This window comes from Perca flavescens, chromosome 11 (assembly GCF_004354835.1).
Source record: "Perca flavescens isolate YP-PL-M2 chromosome 11, PFLA_1.0, whole genome shotgun sequence".
Classification (NCBI taxonomy): domain Eukaryota; kingdom Metazoa; phylum Chordata; class Actinopteri; order Perciformes; family Percidae; genus Perca; species Perca flavescens.
The window spans coordinates 21423389-21448258 of record NC_041341.1 but is presented as its reverse complement, the minus strand read 5'-3'; the positions used below and the strand labels follow the sequence as shown (position 1 = coordinate 21448258).

Here is a 24870-nt window from a genome sequence, read left to right as displayed (position 1 = left end):
AGTTAACGGATTAAAGCCATTTTATTAAATGGTGAGGCTCTTACTACCAGCCGGCATATCGTATGAGTAAACTATTTTATTTTATTTTTCATTTTTTTATTTCATTTTTATATCATTTTTGTATACATTTATATTTCTGGAATTTTGATGGGGGCGGCGCCCCAGCGCCCTCTATTGACAAGCCGCCAATGGTAGGTTCATCATTGTCATTACAAATCAGAATCCTGCAATTCAATAAAATAAATACGAAGGTAAAAGTTCAACAACAAAAGACTGAAAATGCACGGTGCTCCGTACAACAGTCCTTCCTGCTCCCTCTACGCCAGGTTGAACCATTGAACCGACTAAATAATACCCGTTTTAAATGTGGACTTTTTTCTTCTTCTTTTATACAGCTGTTCTTACCTTGTGCCTCAAGCGGAGTCTTCACACCGCTGCTCCTGTACGGAATGAACTGTTCACACGTGTAGCACAGGTGTTCTACTGTAGCGTGCCCTACGTCGCACACTGTGATCACGTTTTACCTGTTGTGAATAACAGGCTGTTTTCAGCGGGATCTGAGTTCAGCAGCGTATGCAGCAGCAGCAACAACAACATCTGCATCATTTATGCACTCAATGAAGGCAAATAATTAAAGGAAACTGAAATGATAAAAGCTTTATTCATAACATCACTGCTTGACAAGAACATGTGTGATGTGCACATCAGTGTATTTCTGCATAGCTTAATCAAAACTCTGCAATATTTAAATATAGATTTGATGTATAATCTAAGGAGCATCTAGTAAGTACCATAGGTCAGGTCTGTCCTACACATCCAGTATTATTCAGATAATACATTTTCTAATAATTTATAGAATTGTTCCCATTTACCGTTCTTGTTCACTCACAACAGTAGGCTAACGCATTAAATGCAAGATAGTCATCACACAAAATAAAAGAAGCATTAAAATATGCAGGTCAGCGCCAGTGACATTGGGATATTTAATGGTGTGAGAAAATAAAACAAAATACAGCAATTATTAATTATCAAAATACATCATTGTATGTACACTGTTGGAGACTACCAAAAGAGGTAAAATAAAAGACTGTCATGTTATTAAAAAAAAAACTCTGGAGAGCTCAAAGTAGACAGGATAAGATCCTCCTGGAAGAAAAAAATACAAGGTTTATGCATGTGTTGTGGAAACATTTTTATATCATATTGAAATGTGTGTTTGATTTTGCCTACAGTAGATGTTTCATCAGAAGAATTCAGGCACTGCTATGGACTGCTCTCTCCTTCCATTTGAACAAACCCAGTAAAAGATGGTGGTTCACCCTCTCTTCCCTGCAGAGTGGAGTCTTTGTCACCATCCTTTCTAATTTCACCATCCTACAATGTTAAAGAGACACAATTTATGTGATCACTGAAGACTTACTGTGACAGACAACATAAAAAGACAAAAAGAAAGCAAGACTGCAGTACCTTTTTATAGGTATTTTTAAAGTCTATAAAACAACTATATTGAGTCCAACAAAAGTAAATACAGTATTTCTACAGGTCAAAAGAGCCTATTAGGTGCAGGCCTGATGCTGGTTTATTATTAACTATTGATGTCTATTTTTATAATGAATGTAAAAAGCCCACAATCTTTACTGTACAATGCATACCATTAATACAGGTTTTCCATAAAATAATAAATCGTACAGACAATCAAATTCTATATTACATTGGATTATAATGTAGTGTAGAGTCACAACTGCAAGTTCTATTGACTTTAGGGATCTAAAGCTCATATAGCAATGGGTTATGGGGTATACAGCCTTCATCACTCAGTCTATTCTGTGTGGAATCTCTGCAGAAATAATTAAATTGTAATTGTAATAATTGAATTTTGGTCTATCAACATCATGATAGTATTTCAAATAGGTAAAAACAGGCCCAATCCTAAGTCTCTTTTAAAGTTTATATTAAATCCTGGGCTGATTCAACTCAATAGATCACAGAAACTATTACAAATTCTGCTACTTATAAGATTTTTTAATGTACATGAGAGTGACAGTGTAAATTGCTGATAAAGCATAAAAAGGAAGCCCACACCATTGCAAAGAGTGGTTTCAAACAAACCAAAGCAGTAATGGGATAAGTCAATTCTTATCCACTTCTATGTTACTCTTTTAAGAGGCACACGCTTTGTTCAGCAGTGCAAAGTGCTCTTCTACTTAAGCATTAATATTTCTGTGTAGGAGTTGAAGTATATAAAAAAAGCTATGTCCTGTGATAGTGGTCTCATGAGTAGAAACTAGCCCTTTGCTGCTTTCATCTTTATTTAGATATTTAAATATAAGTATGCTGTGTTATTAGAACTCACCTTGAGTTCAGATAATCCTTCTAACTCTATGACGGAAGAGCGACTTTTGATTGGGGAGAAGGGTGGTGAAACAGGCGACTGAGGCGACTTGGGCCAATGGGATAGGGACTGGCTCCTTTTCACAGCAGAGGACACTGCCTGGGCGAAGCGCGATGGGGTTGCAGGAGAATAGGGCCTAGGGGCTGCAAAGCTCCTTAATTTTTCCAAGCTTAACCCTGTGCTTGGCTCTTTAGATGGCAAACTACTTTGCCTACTCATTTGCATGATGGCTACATTCTTGTCATCCCTTTTAGGAGGGCTCAGCGCAAAATTAGCGGCCCCTGTTGTCTCCTCTTGACATTGCACAGGAGGTGGTAGAGGAGGGGGTGGTAACTTTGCTCTGTCTGCACTTCCCTGAGCCTCCCTCTGGCCAGAACCAGGACTAGCGCTGAGATTCTTTTCTGCTGCTGAGGTTACATAATATCCAGGTGTTTTTTTGTGCTGAGCCAAGCGGAAAGAACCAGGCTTAGGTTTAGTTGCGGGTGGAATTTTCATCTCCTTGACCTCTGCTGGTGAACCTGCTTCAGAGGATGAGATCTTGTCATCTGCTTTAGGTAAACATTTTGGTGACAAGGAATCAATGGATTCAGGTATACTTCCATTAACAGTGTTATGAGTAGTAGCAGTGCTAGTCAGTAAGTCTTCCCTGGGTGTAGTAGGGTGCAGCTCACTTTTTTCCTTTGAGATCTCCGTCTGTCCCCTTGGTGCTGTGCTTTCCTCCAACTGAAGAGAACCAATATTAAGGCCCTCTTCTGGAGCTTCAGGAGGCAGCTCCAGTGTCAGTGCAACTTCAAAATATCTCAGTTTCTCCAGAGATTTCTGAGGCACGATAGTATACGTTGTCATCCCCACCTTTGGGATGTAGTCCCTAGTCAGCTCGTTGGAAGGCTTGGGCTTTGGCTCAGAGTTTGTGGCATAAATAGATGGTGCCTTTGTTGTGGCAAGAGCACTTGGTGTTGAGTCTTGGCATGATAAGGTCTCCGAGGTGTGGCATAAGGCATGTTTGAGATCAGGCGGGTCCACTTCCTCCGCAGGCGCATTAGCTGAGGAAGGGACTTTGTCGATGTGTTGTTGTGGAGGCACAGGTAGTGGTGTGAAATCTGTTTGCACTTGAGCATCCTCTCCAGTGGGGCGTGATGTGCTCGTGGCCACCAGGCTCTCCAACCTGTCAGTCTGCTCCCAGAGGGTTTCAGTGTTTGCCTGAACAGAGGCCTGTGCTTCTGCATCTTGCATCACAGGCGGAGGGAGGCTGCTGGGTACAGTACTGTAATCACCTTGGACACTCTGAGGTGTAGACTCTTCACAGATTGGGTGTTGGCTTACATTTTCAACTGGACATGGAGCACTATCTGTACAGAAAATACAATTTGTATTGTGAGACAGGTGTGTTGACTTTGACAAGCAAAAACACTTGAACTTTGGCATAGTACGGCAAATTCAAGAAATACATTAGTAGGTGCAAGATATCCACAGCACAGATATGAACAATATCACTATAATCCAAGTGCAAACCCACCAGTATCTGCAAGTTCAGATGAGTCTGTGCCATCAGTTGTCCTTACATCACTCAGAGTTGCAGAATCATTCACTGTGCTCTGCAGTTGTCTATAAAAGTCAAGCAAAGAGAGAATTCAAAGTATTGCTAATACCAATGTTTAAACATGTCTGAGGGTGGAGAAGTCATACTAGAGTTCGTACTTGCCATCTGAGGACAGATCACAAGACTGATCTTCCCCATTTCCCTCCATGGACATTGTGCTCAGTTTGTCAGTCTCTGGGGACGGGGAATGGAATGAAGTATCAGCAGACATGTTGAGACTGCTGTCCTCTCTCTGGGTATCACTAGCAGTTGCAGACATTACAGACGCAGTGGTCTCCTCTTGCTCCATAATCTCTTCCAGTGTGTTAGCAGCTGCACCCCCTGTAAAACAACATCATAAAGAAGTCATGTAAAATCATTCACATTTACTGTACATGGCATCTTAAGTAAAATGTTGCTTGGTGATCAGTGAAGCATCCAACATCACATTATATCTTTTTTCCAAAGGAATGTAATGCATTCATAATTGTTAATGCAACTTTTAGAAATTGTATGAAAATAAAAATTAAAAAAAGTCCTTTAACTGCTTTTAAGTTATTATTTTTACCAAGCCTTCAACTGTATTTATCTACTATCAGAGTAGTCTAGTACTCATAGGTACAGACGTTCAGCCTTTTTCAATAAAAAAAGCTTATTCTGATGAATAAATTCCACTTAATCTTTTACATCTCAGTCTCCCTTGTCTAGTTCTTAATTTAGCACTCAAAGGAAGTGCATCACAGAGGAGCAGAGAGCAAAAGGTATTGCAAGGCCACTTAAACAAAACTGAAGCTTCTCACTGTTCTCAGCCTCTGATGTCTCGCTCTACTGAGCAGCTCTGGGCTGTTGGGGAAACAGCAGAGGAAGTTATCTTTCTCTGTGAACTTAAGTGTTTGAAAAAGTAGGAGCAATGGGAGGACGGAAATGGTGGTGTATACATGTAGACAGCAGTCGTAAAAAGTCTGTGATTGCATTTTTTATTGATGAAGTCTGAGAGGTATGCCACTAGTCAAGGCACTATGGGAAAATAAAAGAGTTGTGAGGTTTTCTGAACACAGTAAAAGTAAAAATATATAACGAAAACAAAAAAAGAAAGACGCAGAGACAGAAAGAAAATTGCTATCATTATGGGGTGTGGAATATACAGGACACTAGTTTGTGCAATGTCTAATCAGAATACACTATGGAGTAAAGTTAATTTTGTTTGTGGTGCTAAAACCAGTTGAGAACCTCAAAAGACACACTATCCTGATTACTTAGGAAAACCCAGACCTTGGATAGTTTTTAGTATTATCTACTGTGGATTGTCCACAGTAACAAGGATATTATTTTTGGAATGTAATTTCAATACTCTGAGCGCTTCAAGCACACTTCCATTTACCTCCGATGTATCAGTGTGGCGGCAGAGATGTCAAAACCTCGGTAAATTAAAATCGCAACTAAATGCATGACCGACAAACCAATTTTATATAAGGCTGTTAGTTTTCTCCTATCTTTATCACTTCAGTAATGTAAGCCACAATAAATCCCCTGTGTTTGTTGATCAAACCTCAGTTAATTTTTGTTGGAAAAATATTCTTTGTTTTAGCTCATAATTGTATACAGGACGGGTGGAGCTTCCCTCACAAGACAATACAGTGAGAGTCAGATGTGTCTACACAATCACAGGAAAGTATGTCAAAGCAAGATAATTATACTCAACCAAGGAAAAGTACCAGGGAATTCAGAACCTACAATTTTCTGGAATGTAGCAAAAATGACTCATTTGTTTGTGGTTTTCATTTTTACAAAAGACATTTCTTGAGTAGATAAAAGTGAGTGTATGCATTGAAAGAGGAGACAAAATGCTAAAAGGCCTGCCTTGAGGAATGTTAACACAGGTAGATAAAAGAGGTACAGCATAGAGACCGGAAAAGCAGGCAGACGAAGCTCAAGAGCTAAAACACTACATAAAACAGAACTATTGAAGTGAAGCAGAATATGCAGAGTTCATAATTAGATGAATAATTTTCCATCCTCTGACCACCATATACTGTAGTTTCCATGTTCATGTATCTTAACAGGGCTATAGAAAGTGTTTAAAATGTTCAATAATGGCCACTAGGAGGCACAATAGTCAAATAAAATATAAATTGTAGGCTTAGGCTGCACAGTTTGAAAATACCTGTCTTTATCTTTGAAGGCCAAAGTACACATGACAAAACATCACAGAACAGGCGATATTTTATTTTCAAAGCAGCCGTGGAATAATCTTGATGTATAAAAAGAACCTTGCAGCCCCACTGAGTGATCATGAAAATTCACAAATGTAAACAAAGACAAACCTTGCACATTTTCATCAAAAGGAACTGTTTCTGGGACAACAGCACTAGGGGATGTGGGTGGTGGAGGAGCTTTGCGTTTGGTTCTCTTCAGTGAAGACTCTGCTGAGGACCCGCGACTTAAACCAGCCATCTATGGTACATAATAAGATCTAATTAAGTTATATAATCAATGTGCCTAAACACAGAAATGACATGGCTGTCATTCTACCATAAGTCTTCAGAGCGATGCTGAGATGTCAGAGCTTCTGTCTTAATATTCACTCACGTGGTCACTGTCCAGTTGGGCAGTAGGTTCAGAGTTGAGTCTCCGGCGAGTGCTGAGGTCCGAGGGGCAGCTCTGAGACACGAGGATTGGGGGCTGAGGTGCACGTCTCTTCTTTGGCACATCGGTGGGTAGTGTTCGGGAGCTGAGCGGAGACGAGTTTGAGCTAGGTAAGGCCATGCTGAGAGGTCGAGGCTTGCTCATAAGCACAGGAGAAGCTGGGGCACTGACTGTCGTTGCCTTTAAAGAACAAACATTGAATCAGAACATGATAAGAGGCCTGTTCCCAAACAACATAGTGCATGTCAACCAATGGCAAACCAAAGTCAACAAACCTCCCTCTGAACATTGAAAGTTACCTTCTGATACAGCTGTATCTTTGCATAATCAGTACATTAAAACACACTGCATTACCTGGTCAGATTTTTTCTTGCTTTTTCTAAACTTGCTGAAAAGGCCTTTGTTTTCTTTCTCTTTCTGATTTTTATCTTTGCCCGGCATTACTGTTCCTTAAAAAAATAAACACAGTTGTAAGAGAACATTGGTCAGAAATACGACAGCTCTGTTGATAGCAATCATACAGTTTACAAACTAAAATACCTGCATGTGTTGGTGAGGCTGGACACACAGGAGAAGCAGGTTGTCCTGCAAGGTCAACAAGCATGAGATTTAGTGCAGAACAAGTGGGATATACAACAATAATACACATGTGAGCTGATGAGGTACAGTATGACAAACACTGAATGTTTAATATGCAAAAATCTCCTGCCATATGCAGCAAGGTTTGATTTAACAAAAAAAATACATTAGTACTTACCTTTAGTGTCTTTTGCATAAACCTCCCTTATTGCATAATCATTAAGAGAGCTGGACAAGTCCAAAGGGGCCAGTGATTGGACATCTCTCAACAGAACTGTGGTCTCCATGTCAAATTCACATTTCTCACAGATGGCTGGTAAGTGTTCAGCCAGGGGAACTCGAGGACTGACTCGTAGTATAGTTTTCTGGGTCCCTCTGTAGTTTATCACCATCCGTACAGTTGCCTGGAGAAGATAAAATGTGCCACTTGATTTGATAAAATCTTTTTACTTTTACCACAAACAAATAAAGGTGTTTACTGCATGTACAAGCATGATGTCATGTGTTTAGAGTACCTCAGGCATCTGAGGACCTGTCTTCTTGTTTTTATCCTCCCCTTTGGGTTTAAGTATGATCTTCTCTGCATTTAAAGTTCCTATGAGAGCATTGGGCTTGAGTTTGCTGTTGTTCTTGTTGGGGGTGACCAGTTCTAAGGTGTGGCTCGATGGGTTCAAGTGATACTTTGCACAAAGCGTCACTAATAGATCCATTAGAGGTTTGCTAAAAAAGATGGACAGGACAGGAAAAAACAAACAAAATTTGTTTGGCATAAAAGGGGAGACATGTAATGAAATCTGGTTAAGTGCCAGTTACACAATGCAAAAACATTCTGATTGAAGCAATTTTGAAATCAAGAAAAAATATGTGTGCTTTGGCATCATTAATAGATTAATTGACTCATCATTGCAGGTCTAACTGTTGAGAGAAATAAAAAACATATTATACACAATATAAAAGTTTAAAGTTAAAGAAGCTGTGCAGAATGTGTGGAAACAAAACAAAGCAAATTTACAGTAAGATGCAGTACTTAGCAACAGGAGTCGCATGGAGCTTTCCCGACACTGATCATACAATTTAAACATAATGCCTTAAACTTAATCCTCAAAATAAAGCATTAACTTTGTTGTGTGGGCACTTAGAACAGGTTTTGAAGAAGAAAAGAAGGTAAAGAATTCAGTGCTTAATCCTTTCATATTGGATTAGTTTTAGTCATTTCTCAAGAGGCCAAGGTGCAAAAGACACCCAGGAAAGAATGTTTGTAAACTGTGTGCATTGTGAGAAAGATAATGATATCTTAAGTCAACTTTGTTGATGGAAATTCTGAGCTGTGTGAGTGAGCAAACTCGTAGAAGGACACACAGACCTTATTCTAAAAAACTAAGATCTGCGTGTTCTTATTGCACCACAGTAAGCAGAATCTTCGGAGTTCTTTACTCACATCATTTGGAGATAAAACAAAAATAAAGAAATGCAATCAATTATGCTTCTAGTACAAATATGAACTAAAACCACACATTCAGCTACTCCACCTATCTGACTCAGTCTGACTGGAACTGCACTTTATGTGATGACGTAATCTGACATCATGATGTAGCGTTTAATGTGATATTGAAATGTTCAGTATGAACAATGGTGTCCTCACTCAAATTGCATTACAGTGTGCAAACTGTACCTTCCATGGACTGTGGTCATTTCTTCTACTCCGCCTGGCAGAACCACAACCAGAGAGAGGTCTTTATCAATAAGGTTCTCCTTCTGGTCCATGGTTAAATGAGGGTTTCCTGGGTACCACTGGGAGAAACCTGGGCAATCCAGCCTTTTCAGTCCTGGCGGGGATGGTGCTTTGCTTTTGGTTGACACCCTGTAGTTGGACAAGAAAAAGTGTAATTTATTCTCAGAGCTGGTTCAGCATTTGTAAAACGTCTGTTTTACTTTGACACAAGCCAGACAAACACTTTACAGATGAATGGTTTTTCCACGTATGTGCATTTGTGTGCATTTTATAAAAACAACATTGAATTTGTTTCTGCTATCTCAGGCAATAATCTGATTGAAAATCAAAGTGCAGCAGACAGCATGAAAGGAATCCTTTCTTCCTCAGGTTTTAGAAAGCAGTGAGGCTATTACATGAAAAAGCTCAAATCCACTTTGCAAACAAGTCACAAGACAACCAAGTGGACAGATTTACCCATTGAGCCTGAAGAAATGGCTGTGAATAGACAGACATGTGAGAGATAATAAGACTAGGATAAAGTTTCTCTAACTGTAGACACTGCGTTTTATAGTTTATGTTGTGGTAAAACTTGATTTAAAGTGTAGTGTATGTTCCTTTTAGTGTAGAGGCAACACTCTATGCATTCATTAAACACAGACAGTACTTAGTGTGCTAGGATTTTGTTTTCAGTGTAACCAACTATGATGATGATTTCAGTTTTGAATGATGTTTTGAGTGTTTGTTTTGGCTTAACATTCCTGGAAACTGTATCAATAATACAGTGTGGGAGAGAGCAGTTGCAAAAGTTACAGACTGACCAGGTATGCCACAGGCTAATATAATTTGTATGCCAATGATTTCATTCATACCAAGATTTTCTGTTGGACACTCATACTATAGTAAATCTGTGACGCATTTAAGATAATCACACCATTCTCGTAATGCTCCCAAGAGGTGGTGAACAATAAAAACCTGCTGTAAACAAAAAGCATGGATTTGATTTGAGCAGGATTGTCATTATAAGCTTTTAAGACTAGCTGGAACACATTTTCTTACGTGTTACCGTTCACTTAAAATTAAAAAGCTGCAGATGGTATGATAGCAAACAAAATTAAATGCAAAATCTCATCAAGGTCAGCTAATGACACACTATTGTACCGCAACATAATAAGTTGTTCATTGGGCCAAAGAATCAACAGCCTTAGAGACATTTGTCACATCATTCAGTCGGCACATAATAAAAACAGGCATTTGCAGAGCCAATGCCTTGCGTTATAGCCTGTAAAGTCTATGGTGGGGGCACTGCTTACTTAAACAAAGGAATCCGAGCAATGCAAGGTCACAGGCTTCACCGAGGCACATCTAGCAAGGGATTATTAGTCTTGCTATGGCAGCGGCTGTCCTGAGACTATAACATATATGCAAATGTAAACACGTGTGTGTGTGTGTGTGTGTGTGTTATATTCCATGCATGTGCCTGAGCAATGTGTGCTGTTTTATCTAATCATATGTAAGTCAGCCAGACAAAATGCAGTGCAATAATTTGAGAAACTGCAAGAAGAGCTGAGGCAGCAACATAAAAACAAACAAGCAGTAAGCAGTGGGACACAATACAAACGCACTTGTTTATCTGTTCCTCTTTGAGCCCAGTTGCCATGATGATAATGCCACACGATCTAGCACAGACAATTCAGAGCAAACCCAAATAACAAATAATATACTGTAAACAGTTTATTTTTTATTGATTCTGTTCTGGTATATGTGACAGAAACAACTTTGAAACTGAAAAATAAACTGAAGAGATAGTGGAGATAGCGGATATAGACAGCCAATGGCAGGCTTTATACCAACAGTCTACATCCGCTGAGTCAGACTAGTGATTACCAAATTTTTTCGATTGCTTAATGACAGCGCGCACAACTGGAGACATAAGTGCAAAACTCTAACTAAAGTCTGCACAGCAGCAGCTCATGTGAACCAAACTCTAGTTTGTTTTTCATTGCTTGAACACAGTTTTCAAAACTCTACACACTTATACCATGACTTTAAAGGGGTGGTTCAGAATTTTTGACATAGGATCTCATTTCCAAGTTAGCCAGTGTGTAATTTATCAGTGGAGACCGTTTTCATCACTTTATATCCAGTCTTTCCAGTTGCAGAGATTGCTGGTGCTAGGCTAGCGCAAGTCTTACCCACTCCAAAGTACACCCGAGGCAAATAAATTATAACGCCAGACTATCGATGTAAATGTCTGTTGATAGAATAATGTTCGAAATAAAACTACCCTTGCATCTCAATGATCGCATTACATTTTAAGGGACTAGTTTCTAAGCAGCGGCGGTATTTTACTTTGCTCCGGTTAGTAGTACTACGCCAAAAAGTAAACAGAGAAGAGCACTAGAGTAGGGACACCTAGTAGTAGTCTAGGACATTAGTATTGAAGCATTGGATTGGAAACTAAGCACTAGGCAACATGGTGTTTCAGTGTGCATTTAGAAATTGTAAAAAATAAATCAAACAGATGGGCACCACAAAGTTTCCACAAAATTCCATTGGGAGATCCAGAAAGGAACCAACTGTGGCTTCTTGCTGCTTGCTTGGACATCAAGACACCGGCCGAGACTCTACTCAAGTTGTGAATGTGTAGTGATCATTTTAGACCAAACAACTTTCAAAAACCCTGCAATCTAAAGGACCACAAGTCACTGACAACAAATGCGGTTCCATCAGTCTTTTCCAGATGCACCAACAGCTACTGATGAACAGGTACATTACTTTTGGTAGGCTGCTTTAGCTAATAAAGTTAGCCCATTTCATAATGTTAGCCTAGCTGCTACTGATAGATTGAGACTAACAACATTAGTGGAGAGAACGTTACAGTTCAATGAATTGTGGAGAGTGACAGCGGCAGGTAAATAAACTTGCATGATTGTCATGTAAACCGGCTTTCTCGGTAGCCTATCATTCCGTTGCTGCTGTAGCCTATGCTACCAACTACAGGGAACAAAGTATAACTATTGCAATGCAATGCAAGGGTAGTTTAAAATTCTAACATTCTATCAACAGACATTTACATCCACAGACTGGCGTTATAATTTATTTGCCTCGGGTGTACTGTGGAGTGGGTAAGACTGTTTTTAATGGCAGGCTAGCAGTTACTGTTGACTTTTGCGCCAGAAAACTCTGCAACTGGAAAAACTGGATGAAAAATGTTGATAACACATTGGCTAACTTGGAAATGAGGTCCTATGTCCAAAATTCTGAACCACCCCTTTAACCACCACCTGCAGAACACTGTGGATTTACAGCACATTATTCAAATGCTAACACACTGCTGTCAAAACGGTTAACCACACATTCAAAACAGATTGGATTTCAGCCTGGTGCATTTCAAACACTGCTGATTGCAATTTTAGCTGAAAGCCTAAGCAGGTGTCTTGTTTTAGAATTGTTAGTGAACACATACATACATATTATATATACACACACATATACATACATACATACATACATACATACATACATACATATATATATATATATATATATATATATATATATATATATATATATATATACATACATACATACATACATACATACATACATATATATACACATATATATATATATATATATATATATATATATATATATATATATATATATATATATATATATAAACTTAAAAGAAAAAGTAAGGAAATTTGTGTTTGGTGGATTATTTATCTGTGGTAAGAATGCTTTTTGTCAATAAATCTTATACCGTTGGAAAGCCTGTTTAGTTCCCTTTCAAATGGTGTCCCATTTGTAAGGAACATGAATTTGTGGGATGAGCAGCAGCGCTGAGTATGTGGGTGTGCCCATGAAAAATTTGCCAAATCTTCTCTGCCAATGCCAAACAGCTTATTCTGCCATTGACTCGTTTGGTGTTTGGCGGATTGGATGATTGAAGTTTGAAGAAACAAGACATATTGGCAATTTAACAGACAAACAGGAGCCTCAGTAGCGTGTGGAAGAACCATACATAGCCACAACAGCCTGGCACCTCCTCCTCTGCTGGTCACCAGCCTGGTCACACACTGCTGTGGGATGGCATCCCATTCTTCAACCAGCATTTGTCGCAAGTCAGCCAACGTGGTTGTGTTGGTCACTCTGACACGAACAGCACGCCCAAGTGTTCAATGGGGTTGAGGTCAGGACTGCTGGCAGGCCATTCCATCCTCTCCACTCCCACATTCTGGAGGTAGTCTCTGATAAACCCCACCCTTTGGGGGTGAGCGTTGTCATCTTGGAGGATAGAGTGCCAATCAGGCACCGGATTGCCAGCACCTGGGGGTACCAGAAGCTCAAAACAAGTGTCAATAGCAACAGCAAAATAACCTGTTTGGCAATGGCAGAGAAGATTTGGCAAACATTTCATGGGTGCAACCCACATACTCTGCGCTGCTGCTCATCCCACAAATGCATGTTCCTTACAAATGGGGCACCACTTGAAAGGGAACTAAACAGGCTTTCCAACTGTATAAGATTTATTGCCAAAAGGCATTGTTACCACAGAGAAATAATCCAAACACAAATTTCCTTACTTTTTGTTTTAAGTTTATATAAAAATAAATAAGATACCAACATGTCCAGGTATGATGTCTGAGGTTACATACACACTTAGAAAAAATTGAAGGAAAAACACTTCCTTTACTATAGCAAAACTGTGCACTTACTGTTTTTCACAAAGTAATGGAGGTGTAAGCAATGGGAACACCACAGTCATTTGTATTTACCGTATACATAGATAATGCGGGTTCATGGCAAGAGAGGACATCCAATGTGTTGATAAAAAACTTGCAAAACTTCTGAACTATTACGTACCTTTAGTTTGTAACATTTCCAGTAATTACGTAAATTACTACATACAAAATAAAAATGTATATCTATTACAGTAACAGTGTAGGTAAGCAAACTGAGGATTTCCATTCAGTCTGGTGTACCTTGTGTTCTGAGTGACAGTGTGTGTTATCTCAGTGAGGATTGTTTTGAGACGTGTATGAAGGGTTGTGTTGCTTGGAATGAGTTTTGCAGGAGATGTGAAGCTCAGGTGACTGTTGGTAATGCAGACTGTAGTTAGAGTTTTGCACATGTGGTTTCAGTTGTGACCAATGTCGTTTAGCAATCGAAAAAAACTAAACTGACAATCTTTTGTCAATGTAGGTATGTATGTATGTGCAACCATGGTCCTTCAGAGTTAATTCGATATCCTTATTCTTTATTTCTTAATCTTTATTTATAAAAAGGACAACACACATAAATCAACATTTCTGTAAATGTGCCAGTGTTAGCCAGCTGGCTAATTTTCAACTGTAGTCCTTTGGCCAGATGATTTTAGACCAGAGCAACAGGAAAGACCAGAGCAACAGGAAGTCCAAGTATCCAACCATGCTAGCATAACCTGACCTAACCAATCATTAGTTTGTAATTGACTAGTATTGTTGCTATGGTTACTTGTAGTTTAATATTTTGCACGTCCCTATTACATTGCATTGTATAAAATTTGCATTGTAATTAAAGCTCCATTAATCAACATTTACAGTATGGTTCGGTCTTAACCACTCTCATCAACCCAGTTTCCAGCGACAGACGTTTTTAGCAGACAAAATAAATCTACTGCCAGACAGTCAGACACCAGACAAAGTTATCAAGCAGCTGTTGAAGACAGACGAAGATCTAGTAGGCAAATGTAAGACATTTTTCTTAATGAAAAATGGAGAAGTTGCTGGAGACCAACTAGAAGTGAATTATGGACTTAACATTTGACATGTGGCAAAAAACTACAAGAAGGCACATGTATGCTGACATGTTGGCCATAACAACATCACAAGGTCAGGTTTTCTTGATACATCCATTTTCAGGGCTGTCTATGTCTGTCAGCTTGTTTTGGAGTTTGTCTGTTTTCTATGAAAAATTTTGTTTTTCAAATTGACTGATCTGGATGACTGAAATGAAAAGTAAAAGCCTCCATCTGCCCGTCATCATTTCCAACAAATAAACCGAACAAAGCCTGTTCCATTGAGAAGAAAGTCGAAATCAGAGGAAAGAAGTAGAGAACTGCACATTCATAACCCCGATGCATGCACCTTGTATTTTCAAATTCAGTTATTAGGATTAGATTAAAAATGTGAATGTCAGGATTAGATTAAAAATGTGAATGTCTCTAAACCATTTTGATCTCTTTTGATTGTTTGGATTTTAGGGAGATAAATCAATGCAGTCCAAAGTCTTACAGTAAAGTTCACTGATGGCTGAGCTTCATGTTGACACATTGACATAATTTTATTTAAAATCTAAAAAAAAGAAAATCATCATAAAATGTACTAACATGCTCCCCTGTCTATCTGTGTCCATTTTGGTCACACATGAACACTGATTCAGTCCCACCTATGAGTTGTATTCAGGTTGATGTGTGTGTGTGTGTGTGTGTGTATATGTGTGTGTGTGTGTGTGTGTGTGTGTGTGTGTGTGTGTGTATGTATGTATGTATGTATGTATGTATGTATGTGTGTGTGTGTGTCACCCCTTAGAGAAGCTTTACGCAAGATCATCAACTTTGTCCACTAGTGTATCTCTTCGTCCCCTAAGGATAGAACGTTTTGATGTTAGCACACAAAATTTCCACTTTACATAGAATTTCATAATGTAAAAGACTTTCCAAAAGAGATTTCCATAACTGTACACATATGCTCCAGAGAGGAGCAGCCTGAAGCCAAACGCTTACGTTTTAGGTCTACAAACAGCTAAATTGTCATTGTTGTTCATTTTAACCAACACAATTGCAGCAGTATGGGACCTAACTATAAAAAGAAGAAGATATACTTTTATTAATCCCCAAGGGAAAATTACAGTTATTGATGTCAGTTATTCAGGTGTTAAAAAGTAACCCTTCTCATCCCCAACTGGTCACTTTAGAAGGGCATAGAGAAGTAAGGAAGGGAGTGTAGGATGAATAATAAACAATTTACACATTGTAGGTGTGGAACCACCATACAACCATGAAGGCTATTAATTCCCTGCAAATATGTCAACAGACTAGCTAAAACAGACATTCACACTGTGGTCTCTACTGGGTACAAAGTCCTGATTTCCTGTCTCTGACTGTTTATCTGGCAATGGGATTATAATCCTTTAGCACAGTATCTAATTTTTTTCCTTTTCCACACATTTTACAAATGCTCTAAAACTGAGCCTTGTAAGTAGATTTATTTAATTGATACAGATGGCATGACTTCCAATAGAAAAACATGCAATGTAATATTTTAATTAATTAGTATGGAAAGAATATACAGCACAATGGCCATGCCTCAGACTCAGGGTCAGCCCAGTATACAGCTGTGTCATCAGTGACTTTTTCAAGACACCTCGAACAGGTGACAGACACGGACACACAGGCCGGTTTGTTTGTGCTACCCAGGCCTGTTTTTTTTCAGAAGCCCAGGATGTGTTGCTGAATGAGAGGAGACGTGTTGAAGCTTGACTTTGCTGATGCCTCATTCACAGGGTTTCCCTGGGAGGTCTGACACTCACAAACAAGCCCATTCAATACCAGAAGACATGCTTGACAGACGTGATGATCACAGCCTACCAGGAAATAACAGGCCTGTTGTCATTGTGCCATTTGTTATGTTTCATCATATGATCTTGTGAGCTTCAGTGGGTTGACTCTGAAGCAAATATGCACTGTGAAAAATAAATACCGCATGCTATGATGAGTTGAACGTAGCATCTTGGTTTAGCCCTCAATTGGTTTGTGATGTGAATATGTGAAAACACTTCAAACTGATGTCTGGTGTTGTGCCTCACAAAATTGCAAAAAAATCTAAAATCTGTTTGATTAGGTTTTAGCTAAACTTCTGCTGACCAACCTCAAAATGATAAAGGAAAACGAAAAGGCCAGTATAATATCCAGATGCTTCTCCTTGTGTAAAAATACTTCAAATACTTTTGTGCTTATGTGTGAAAAGGATGGAATGACAGAGAGAGACACAGGAGAGCGAGAATGTTTGAAGAATGGTGGCAATACATATCTGTCCTTTTATAAGTAATCAAAAATGATAAAAAATAATCATAATATCAGTAGCAGTCAACCAACTGAACAAAAGAATATCGAAATTCTCTACATTCCCCTACACTTTGGTCCAGCTTGCGTGGCTTTTACCAGAAACATTTCAGTTACTTCTGTGTATTCTTTCCACCCAATCAATTAAAATCCCTTCAGGCAAAAACTGTATCAAATGTATGTAGCAATGAGAAAGTGGGAGCGGCCCAGAGAAGAAACCAGACCAAACATTAGTAGAAATGTATCTTCCCTCCGAGGTTCTGAGAAGGTGGAGGATTAGGAAAAATGCCTACTGTGGTATGCTAGCAGCTGCTGGGTAGCAGGATGGCCCCTGGGGGAATGGTGGGTTCATGTCCAACGAAACCAACAAGTTTTGAAGAGGCCCTTCTGCTCTGTCACACTTTTCAAACAACACCCCAATTATTTTTAAGAAACAAGAGCAACAATTCAATGTTCCAATGACCAAAACACTCCCAGCACTCTACCAGTAGCAGTTTACTAGCTAGCTGTGCAGTCAAATGTACAGGCTCAAACATGCCCAACACCCCAACTTCAAGTCAAAACACATTTAGTACACAAAAATATTTCAAGGTCCTCTCAAACACGTTTACAGGAAGTCAGTGACAGCTGTGCTGCACTGTAAAGATAACACTAAAGACATTACAAGGAGAAAGAACCAAACATTTGGAGCAGGTGTGACAGACCTGCTTTTCCTCTCAGTTTGCCAACATTTCATGCCACGCTCTTACCTCTTTGCCTAAGGTTGTTTCCGCTCAAATCATTTCCATTCTGCTGTGTATGTCCCATGAGTAGTCAGACAGACTTTAACTCTATCAGCACCACTTCAAAAGGCCCACCTTAATGCCACGCCCAAGCTGTGACATCAGAAATCTGTCCCCTCTCCCTAAATCCTGTCTGCCCCCTTGCTGCGTCTCTAAAAGCTTAAGCACACAGTGTGTAAGTGGCACTCCCCCCGCGGTCATAAGCAGAAAGGTAAGCAGCTTTGCCTCCCTGTGCAGACATGAACCTGTGGGTGGAGCCAGTGGAGCAACAGTGCACTGAAACACACTGCAGCATGCGCTCCCTTTGGTAGCTCAGTAACTTGACAAAGACTAGAATAAATGTGCTGAATTATCATGAACGATAACTCTAATCGTGCTGGTGATGATGTGATTATCAGAGTAAAACAACAAAAGGAGTCAGATGGACTAAAGGACTCGCCACTCCCTAATTTGATCAGATACTTCGGTTTGCTTTTTATTATGAAAGAACACTGGCAACTTTTCAAATCCCCACCTTCTGCAGAACTGACTCATCCGAAAATTATGCTAGTGTACTTGTCAGTTGAGCGTCGGTTGAGTGCCGGTTGAGTGTTGATTGAACGACAGCGATGCTGACAAACAAAGGCATGAAACAACATATTTTCCCTCCATGTAAAACACTGAGGAGGAGCCTCACATTTAGACTGTGATGATTCATTCAATTATCTTTCTTTAAACATTCAATTCCCAAGGGATCATTTTCTTCAATAATTGTATAATTATTTCAGTTTCGATTAAAACATGAATGTGAAAAGCTGTGACTAACACAATATTCTAAAGTCAATAAACATTCATGAAAGCAGTCAGGTACAATTGTGAGTAAATGCTGTCAAAAGAGGCCGTCAGCACCTTGCACTTAACAGATCCAGCCAGAGAAAGCACCGCTTTTGAAACTCTCTCTGATGTTGTCATTGTTCAGTTAATCAACACTATACTAATATACAATAAATTAAAAAGCTTTTCATCTAAAATAGCAAAGCAAACTGTACACCGTCTGGTACGGAAGCAATACGTTTGACTCTCCATGGTGAAATAAGTGCTCATTGCCAGTCCGTTATCAGTAGCCCTACACTTTCACTTAAGAATGTGCGGCCCATTCTACAAACACCACCACCTAATACCATCAGATGATAAGGAGGTAGAGTGGTGAATGGAGATGTGAGTGTGTAGGAGCAGGATAGGGGGGGTCCCTGAGGAAAACACAGGGCCAGAGCCACAGCTGGTAATTTGGTGAGAGGTCACTCACAGTAAACACAAGCTTTTTAAAAGGGGGTCTGGAAAGGCCATTACTTCATAAGCAGTGTGGGATGGAAGGAGATTAGGGAGAAAAAGAGCACAGGGACCCTATGAGAACTTCCCACTTCCTATGTGTATCGTTTATTATTGCAGGCAAAACAAAAACCTTTTTCCCACAGCACAGGCCGGGTAACACTCAAACTCTCAGGGCGCCTAAACATCATTGTGTAAAATTCTGATAAATATTTAAGGAGCAATCTTGTGACATTATTAGCTTTTCAATGCAGCGTGTGATATCTGTTTGCCGCCTCATTTTCACTCAGTAGTATTACTCCCTGCAGTGCTCACTCTTGCACTCCATGTTGTACAGTGCCTAATACTACAGCAGAGCCACAGTGGGCTAGCAGGTCTAACAGCCAGTTAGGTAATGAGATTTGAGATTATACGGGGTGATCTCTCAGTTCTCTTTACAATGCCCCCAAACAGTGCATTCTATTCTGTGAACTGGAGTCTACTATGGTACATTACCCTCACCTTATCTCACAGCAGCTCAAATATTTTTACCTTAAACATTGCACCGAGAAAACCTATGGTTCTGCAAAGAAAAAAAACAAGCATGCATGCATAAGATGCACAGAAAAGATAAGGTAATTATCATTCTAACTTCTGGTGGCTTGACCAAATATGTGGGTTTTTTTTTTTAGGGAAAACAACTTGGTGAGAGATAAAGCTCCCCCTGGAGTTATGATTATAACTATCACACTGCATCCTTTCATGTGAAACAATGCAGCATTGTCTGCAGTGGGGCATCTTTCAAAAAGGCACAGCAGCATGCTTTCCCTCTTTTCTCATCACATGAACTAAGGGTTCTAAAGTGAGTATGTAAACAGTAATTCCGCATTCTGGATCTTATTTCATTGCTAATGGTGTAAACAAAATATTCAGTATTGCACAAACCTCAAGTTCATTTAATCTTAGCGTCACTAGGGTTACACCCTGTCTCACATACTATCTCAAGGCAAGAACCCAACCGTCCTCATCTTTTAATGTCATGGTCTTTCCTTCAATTATCTTCTTGAAAAAAAACTGAGTGGCCAATATTCACCTCTGAAAAGTTGTAAGTACTTTTGTTCCTCTTTAAAGCATGAACTAAATGTTGTAGTTCAATTTGAACAAAAAGCAGCACCTCACAGGCATAGTACATAATTAAATACAGCTTGAATAAAAACAAAGTGATCGAATTTTTAATTCAAAGTAGCTCTGCTTGCTTTACTTACTGTACCCCTGATGTTAGAGTGAATATCCTCACTGAAACTGCTGGCTGCTGTTTGTTTGTGTCATGCTGTGCTTTATTAGCTTGCTACAGTGTATGTTAGGAGATAATTCGGTTCAGTATATCAGTTCATTACCAATCTGATATTATGCAAAATTCACCAGAAACAAGCGCGATCATACCCATACACACAAACATCTGGGTGGATATAACAGTATGAACATATGCACAGTGATAGTGCCATCTAGAGAACCATCTTAAGGTGTGCAATTTTGTATTTCCCATGTTATACCTTGCTGTCCTAATATTGGTTTAAGCTTGGATTTATGATTTGTCATTGATTGGATAATTGCTAGACAGCTTGTCAAGTTCTTGTTAAACAGACCTGTAGTAAACTCAACTAATACCAGTCCTGATTGGCTAGGCTTTTTTGTTTTATAAATATCTCATCCAACCAAGACAAACACAGATAATGAAGGTCAAGCAAATCAAAGCAATGTGTTCACTTGTCACATACAATGCTGAATTTTATCGAGATAAGTAAAAGTTTCTATCAAGAGTGCACAAAGAATGTATTCATGTTAGGTCATTCTGAGTGTTGCACAGGCTGAGAGTGGGAGGCATCCAACTGTTATGCCCTGGAAGAGTGCATAACAGAAACAAAGAGGACCCAAGACTCAAGTTCAGGCAAAAACTGTGCAGCAAATCTATTTAAACTGTTGTACACAACATCAATATTATAAAAATACTTAATCATGTCAACTTCAGAGATAAAAAGAAAAACTAGTTATAATAACTAACAAAAAGTGTTTCATTGTGTTCCAGTGCTCAGTATTTAATGGTATTTACGGTCAATGCGTTGGCTTCAGTGTGGTAACAAAGGCCAACCATTATTCCCTGTCCCCTGGATGTTAGCCATATTGTCTGTTTTAGCCCTGTGAGGCAGAAAGCAGCCATGAGATGAAACGCCCCAGTATACAAAGACACACCAGCTTATTGCCAGGACAAGCTTGCTGGCCATTAATGATGATTTTCCTTTCGCTTTATTACATCTAGTGGGTGGATATCTTTGAATGGCATCCTTTATCTTGCTTTTCAAGCACAGAAGATCTGAGTGGGCTCTCTGAGGTCAGCATGCTGTAGACCGAATTATATATTTTCCTGAACGAAGAAAGCCTTGTTGTCTCTGGAGGATCATTTTGAGGAGAAGACGCTGCGTTTTGCTTGAGTGTTCTCGGAAGCCTTGTGATTTGTTTATCTTGTCTTTTGTTTCAACAGACTGGAAGCCTAAAAGTTGATCACACATATACTGTAGTTGTGAAATGTTAAGTCACACAGCAAAAACAAGTGACTGTCACAATGTCTCAACTCGCAATGCCCACTTGCTTCAAGTGTCAGCCATACTTTCTGTAGACTCATGTGAGCAGCTGTGCCCTTGGACTGCCTGCATATCGGGAAACAGCTGTGGGGATTCACAATACCTTAACTAATTCCACATTCTGCCCTGAGGAAAGCCAGGCATGTGAGATCATGGTTTAAGGTGTGTCCAATTAGCAGGGCCAGCTCCAAGCAGTGCACTATAACAAGTTGATTTAATGAATTGATATGCCTCTTGAAGATTTACAATTAGGGCTGCAACTAATAATCTGTCAATTATTTTCGTGATGAATCGATTAGTTGTGTGGTCTATAAAATGTAAGAAAATGGAGAAAGATCTTGATCAGTGTTTCCCAAAGCCGAAGATGATGCCACAAATGTTTTGTTTTGTCTACAACTCAAAGATATTCAGTTTACTGTATATTCACATTTAAGAAGCTGGAATCAGAGAATTTCTAATTTTTTTCATAAAATGTGTCTCAAACCGATTAATCAATTACCAAAATTGTTGGCAATTAATTTATTAGTGGACAAATTATCGATTAATCTTTGCAGCTCTTTTTACAGTTAAGAAGGAAAACAATGCACCCGTTATGGTTTAATGGTTGTTAATTATGCAAATTATTGCATTTGTGGTCATTTTCCAATGACCACAGTAAAACAGTACAGAAGTTAAGACTACCTTATGTTAAATAGTGTACCATATGTCTTGTGTGTGCTAGTGGTGTCTCTGCTTGGAGAACAGCCAGCCCCGTCATTCTGGCAGATTCAGTATTTAGATAACAAATGTAGCATAGCTTTGGGGGTCACATGAAATCTTCACATATGACTGCACATATGAAGCAGCACGTTTATTGGCACCAAATATAAGAAGCCACGAATAAGACAAAGAACATGTGCGTTACCCCCCCACACCCCAGCAGCTTATGGAAGCGTGTGGTTTACTTTTCCAAATAAAAGTCAAACCACAGAGAGATTTAGATTGTCTGCTGTTCTCCACTGCCAGGGAGTGTGGCTCCCAGACTACACAATGCTTATGAAATATGGTTAAAAGTCACACCAAGAGAGTGTTTTCTTTTTTTTTTAGTAAACTGCATATGATGTGCCGGAATGCTATTTTTTACAAATGGGAAACTACAGTATGCAGGGCAGGACTGGAAACTTTGCTATCATGGAATACTGGATTGGAAACTAGCATATGTTCAAATTCTCCATCTCACCTCTAGCTTAAATCTGGAGAAAAAAAAACTCAGCAGACAAGTGAGTGGTGACTCTATGAAAAAGCTCTGGAAACTCACTCCCCTCCTTTTTTAATGATTCCATCTACTGAAATACAAGCAGCTGACATCATCTCTGAATCCCTGAACCAAAACTGATTCCATCATGTCATATACTCACAGCACTTTTTACTGTGAATTTCTCCGACTATTGACTATGACAAATGTGCATTTTATAGAATATCAGTTTCAAGCCCAGTGAACTCATGATTTCCACAAGAGCAGCGATCATCAGACTCATCGCGAAGACAGAGGAGGCACAATGTTTTGCCTACAAAATACTTCCCATGACCTCTCCATATGGTCAAGGCAATTTCTCACTAAAACCCTGAGAGCAGGAAATGAGGAGAGTTCAAAGGTTGAAACGTCTGCAACAACTGTGACTTTGCTGAGATGTACTGAGTGAAAGGAATGTTAATTGAAAGTTGCATTATTTTACAAAGGGGGCACTTATACTCACACCTTAAACAAAAAAACAGAAAACAGCTGGTTGCCTCAGTCAGCACCACAGAGTTAGACACTCATGGGGAGCTTGATTTTGGTATATTTGTACACGATGAAAGAAGCAAGGCCTTTGTTTCTATTTTTCTTTCTTAATCTGTTTTATAATTCTATTTTCCAAACAATAATGTTAGGTGCGTGGAGGTTTGGCTCAGTTGAGGTTAAATTAACTACTATTTCTAAAAAATCTCAAGTAAACAGGCTACTGGACACACCCTCTTAAATGTTATGGATAAAATACACAGATTTGACAGCTGGTAATCCAGATGACAGTTCTACATACCTCAGACCAGAGCTCCGTGGATGAGGCTGGGATCCACGATCATCCATGACTAAACTCATTGGTTTAACAAAATCTCTCGGACTGGTCAAACACAAACAAAAAGCACAACTCATTTTTAGTAACAGTTTACATACTAAATGTTATAAAGCTAGTCCAACCTTCTGCTTTCTAGTGATGAAAACTGGCAAATACTGAAATATGGGCGAATACCACATGAGGTCATCAGTTAAGTCATATGAACCTTTTTTTCTTCTTTTTGGAAATGGGGCAAACGATTAAAAGTATTAATCCTGTCTTACCATGAATGTAGTTGGTTTTCGACGCAGTTGTCAACTTCCATCAGTCTTTAAAAAGGTAAAGTTAGTTGTAGACTGCTACAAACTGATTTGGTTTGGATACATTATCCATAATTCCGTTTTAAAGTTCCCGTGTTTTGCGCCTTTTACGCAAACCATTCCAGTGTGGTAAACAAATATCCACCCCCCCTCCTTTTAAACTACAAAATCTGGCACCTCTAAATCATTTTGCCCCCGACACCGTTGACAACTCTGCCAACTTTTCTCTGCACATCCACACACTGCATCGCAACATTGAGCTGTAAAAGTGGGGCGCGTCTCTCAGATCCAGTTTACCTTCCCTCCAGGATCCTGATGAAGTGTTTGGCATAACGATATCGTGTCCAAGTTTACATTGAGATGCGAGAACACGCAAAGCAACAACCCGACACAACCGTTCCGTGTAAAACAACACAAGTAAAGCCATATTTAGTTTGAAATAAGCCGTATGAAAACACATCAGCGTTGTTGTTTTGTACTTCCTTTTGATAAATGTTTTATTTGTCTACAATGCCATCGTGTGGCTGGATATGGAAACGACCAACGCCCCTTCAGTATGATACAAATCATCCAGAATCACACATATCAAGACAGAGTATTTATTCCTAAAGAAAAACAACAAATTAATCACATCCACATGTAGTAAAGGGCCAAAAGTATGTGTGCATCTCAACATTACAGCCATATGACTGTTAAAAATCTCATTCCAAAACCATGGGTATTACTGTGCTGCTATAGGCTAATATAATA

The 24870-nt window shown here is 39.3% G+C and overlaps 1 protein-coding gene across 6 annotated transcripts; it reads right to left on the bottom strand.

Moving 5' to 3' along the window:
• Nucleotides 1-642: 642 nt before the first annotated feature.
• cobll1b (cordon-bleu WH2 repeat protein-like 1b) lies at nt 643-24589 on the bottom strand. 6 transcript variants are annotated; one of them, XM_028590608.1, is made up of 14 exons: nt 24418-24589; nt 23786-23866; nt 8869-9057; nt 7712-7916; nt 7375-7600; nt 7158-7202; nt 6972-7066; nt 6561-6797; nt 6296-6425; nt 4091-4313; nt 3909-3997; nt 2354-3741; nt 1231-1374; nt 643-1146 (listed from the first exon to the last, which is right to left on the bottom strand). In XM_028590608.1, exons 2-13 carry the CDS (start codon nt 23842-23844, stop codon nt 1264-1266), a joined length of 2997 nt encoding a protein of 998 aa, XP_028446409.1. In that variant the 5' UTR covers nt 23845-23866; nt 24418-24589; the 3' UTR covers nt 643-1146; nt 1231-1263. The 6 variants fall into 6 exon arrangements, with proteins under 6 accessions (XP_028446409.1, XP_028446407.1, XP_028446413.1 ...); XM_028590606.1 differs by lacking the exon at nt 24418-24589 and adding an exon at nt 24085-24410; XM_028590612.1 differs by lacking the exon at nt 23786-23866.
• Nucleotides 24590-24870: the final 281 nt, after the last annotated feature.

What these genes read in the sequence shown, in the direction of transcription:
- cobll1b (XM_028590606.1), bottom strand. Translation starts at nt 24,125, where the DNA reads ATGGAAGTTGACAACTGCGTCGAAAACCAACTACATTCATG. An exon ending in CCACGGAGCTCTGGTCTGAG is followed by an intron (nt 9,058 to 23,785) that starts GTATGTAGAACT and finishes GTCCAACTACAG; the next exon opens with GGTGTCAACCAAAAGCAAAG. An exon ending in TTATGCAAAAGACACTAAAG is followed by an intron (nt 7,203 to 7,374) that starts GTAAGTACTAAT and finishes TTGACCTTGCAG; the next exon opens with GACAACCTGCTTCTCCTGTG.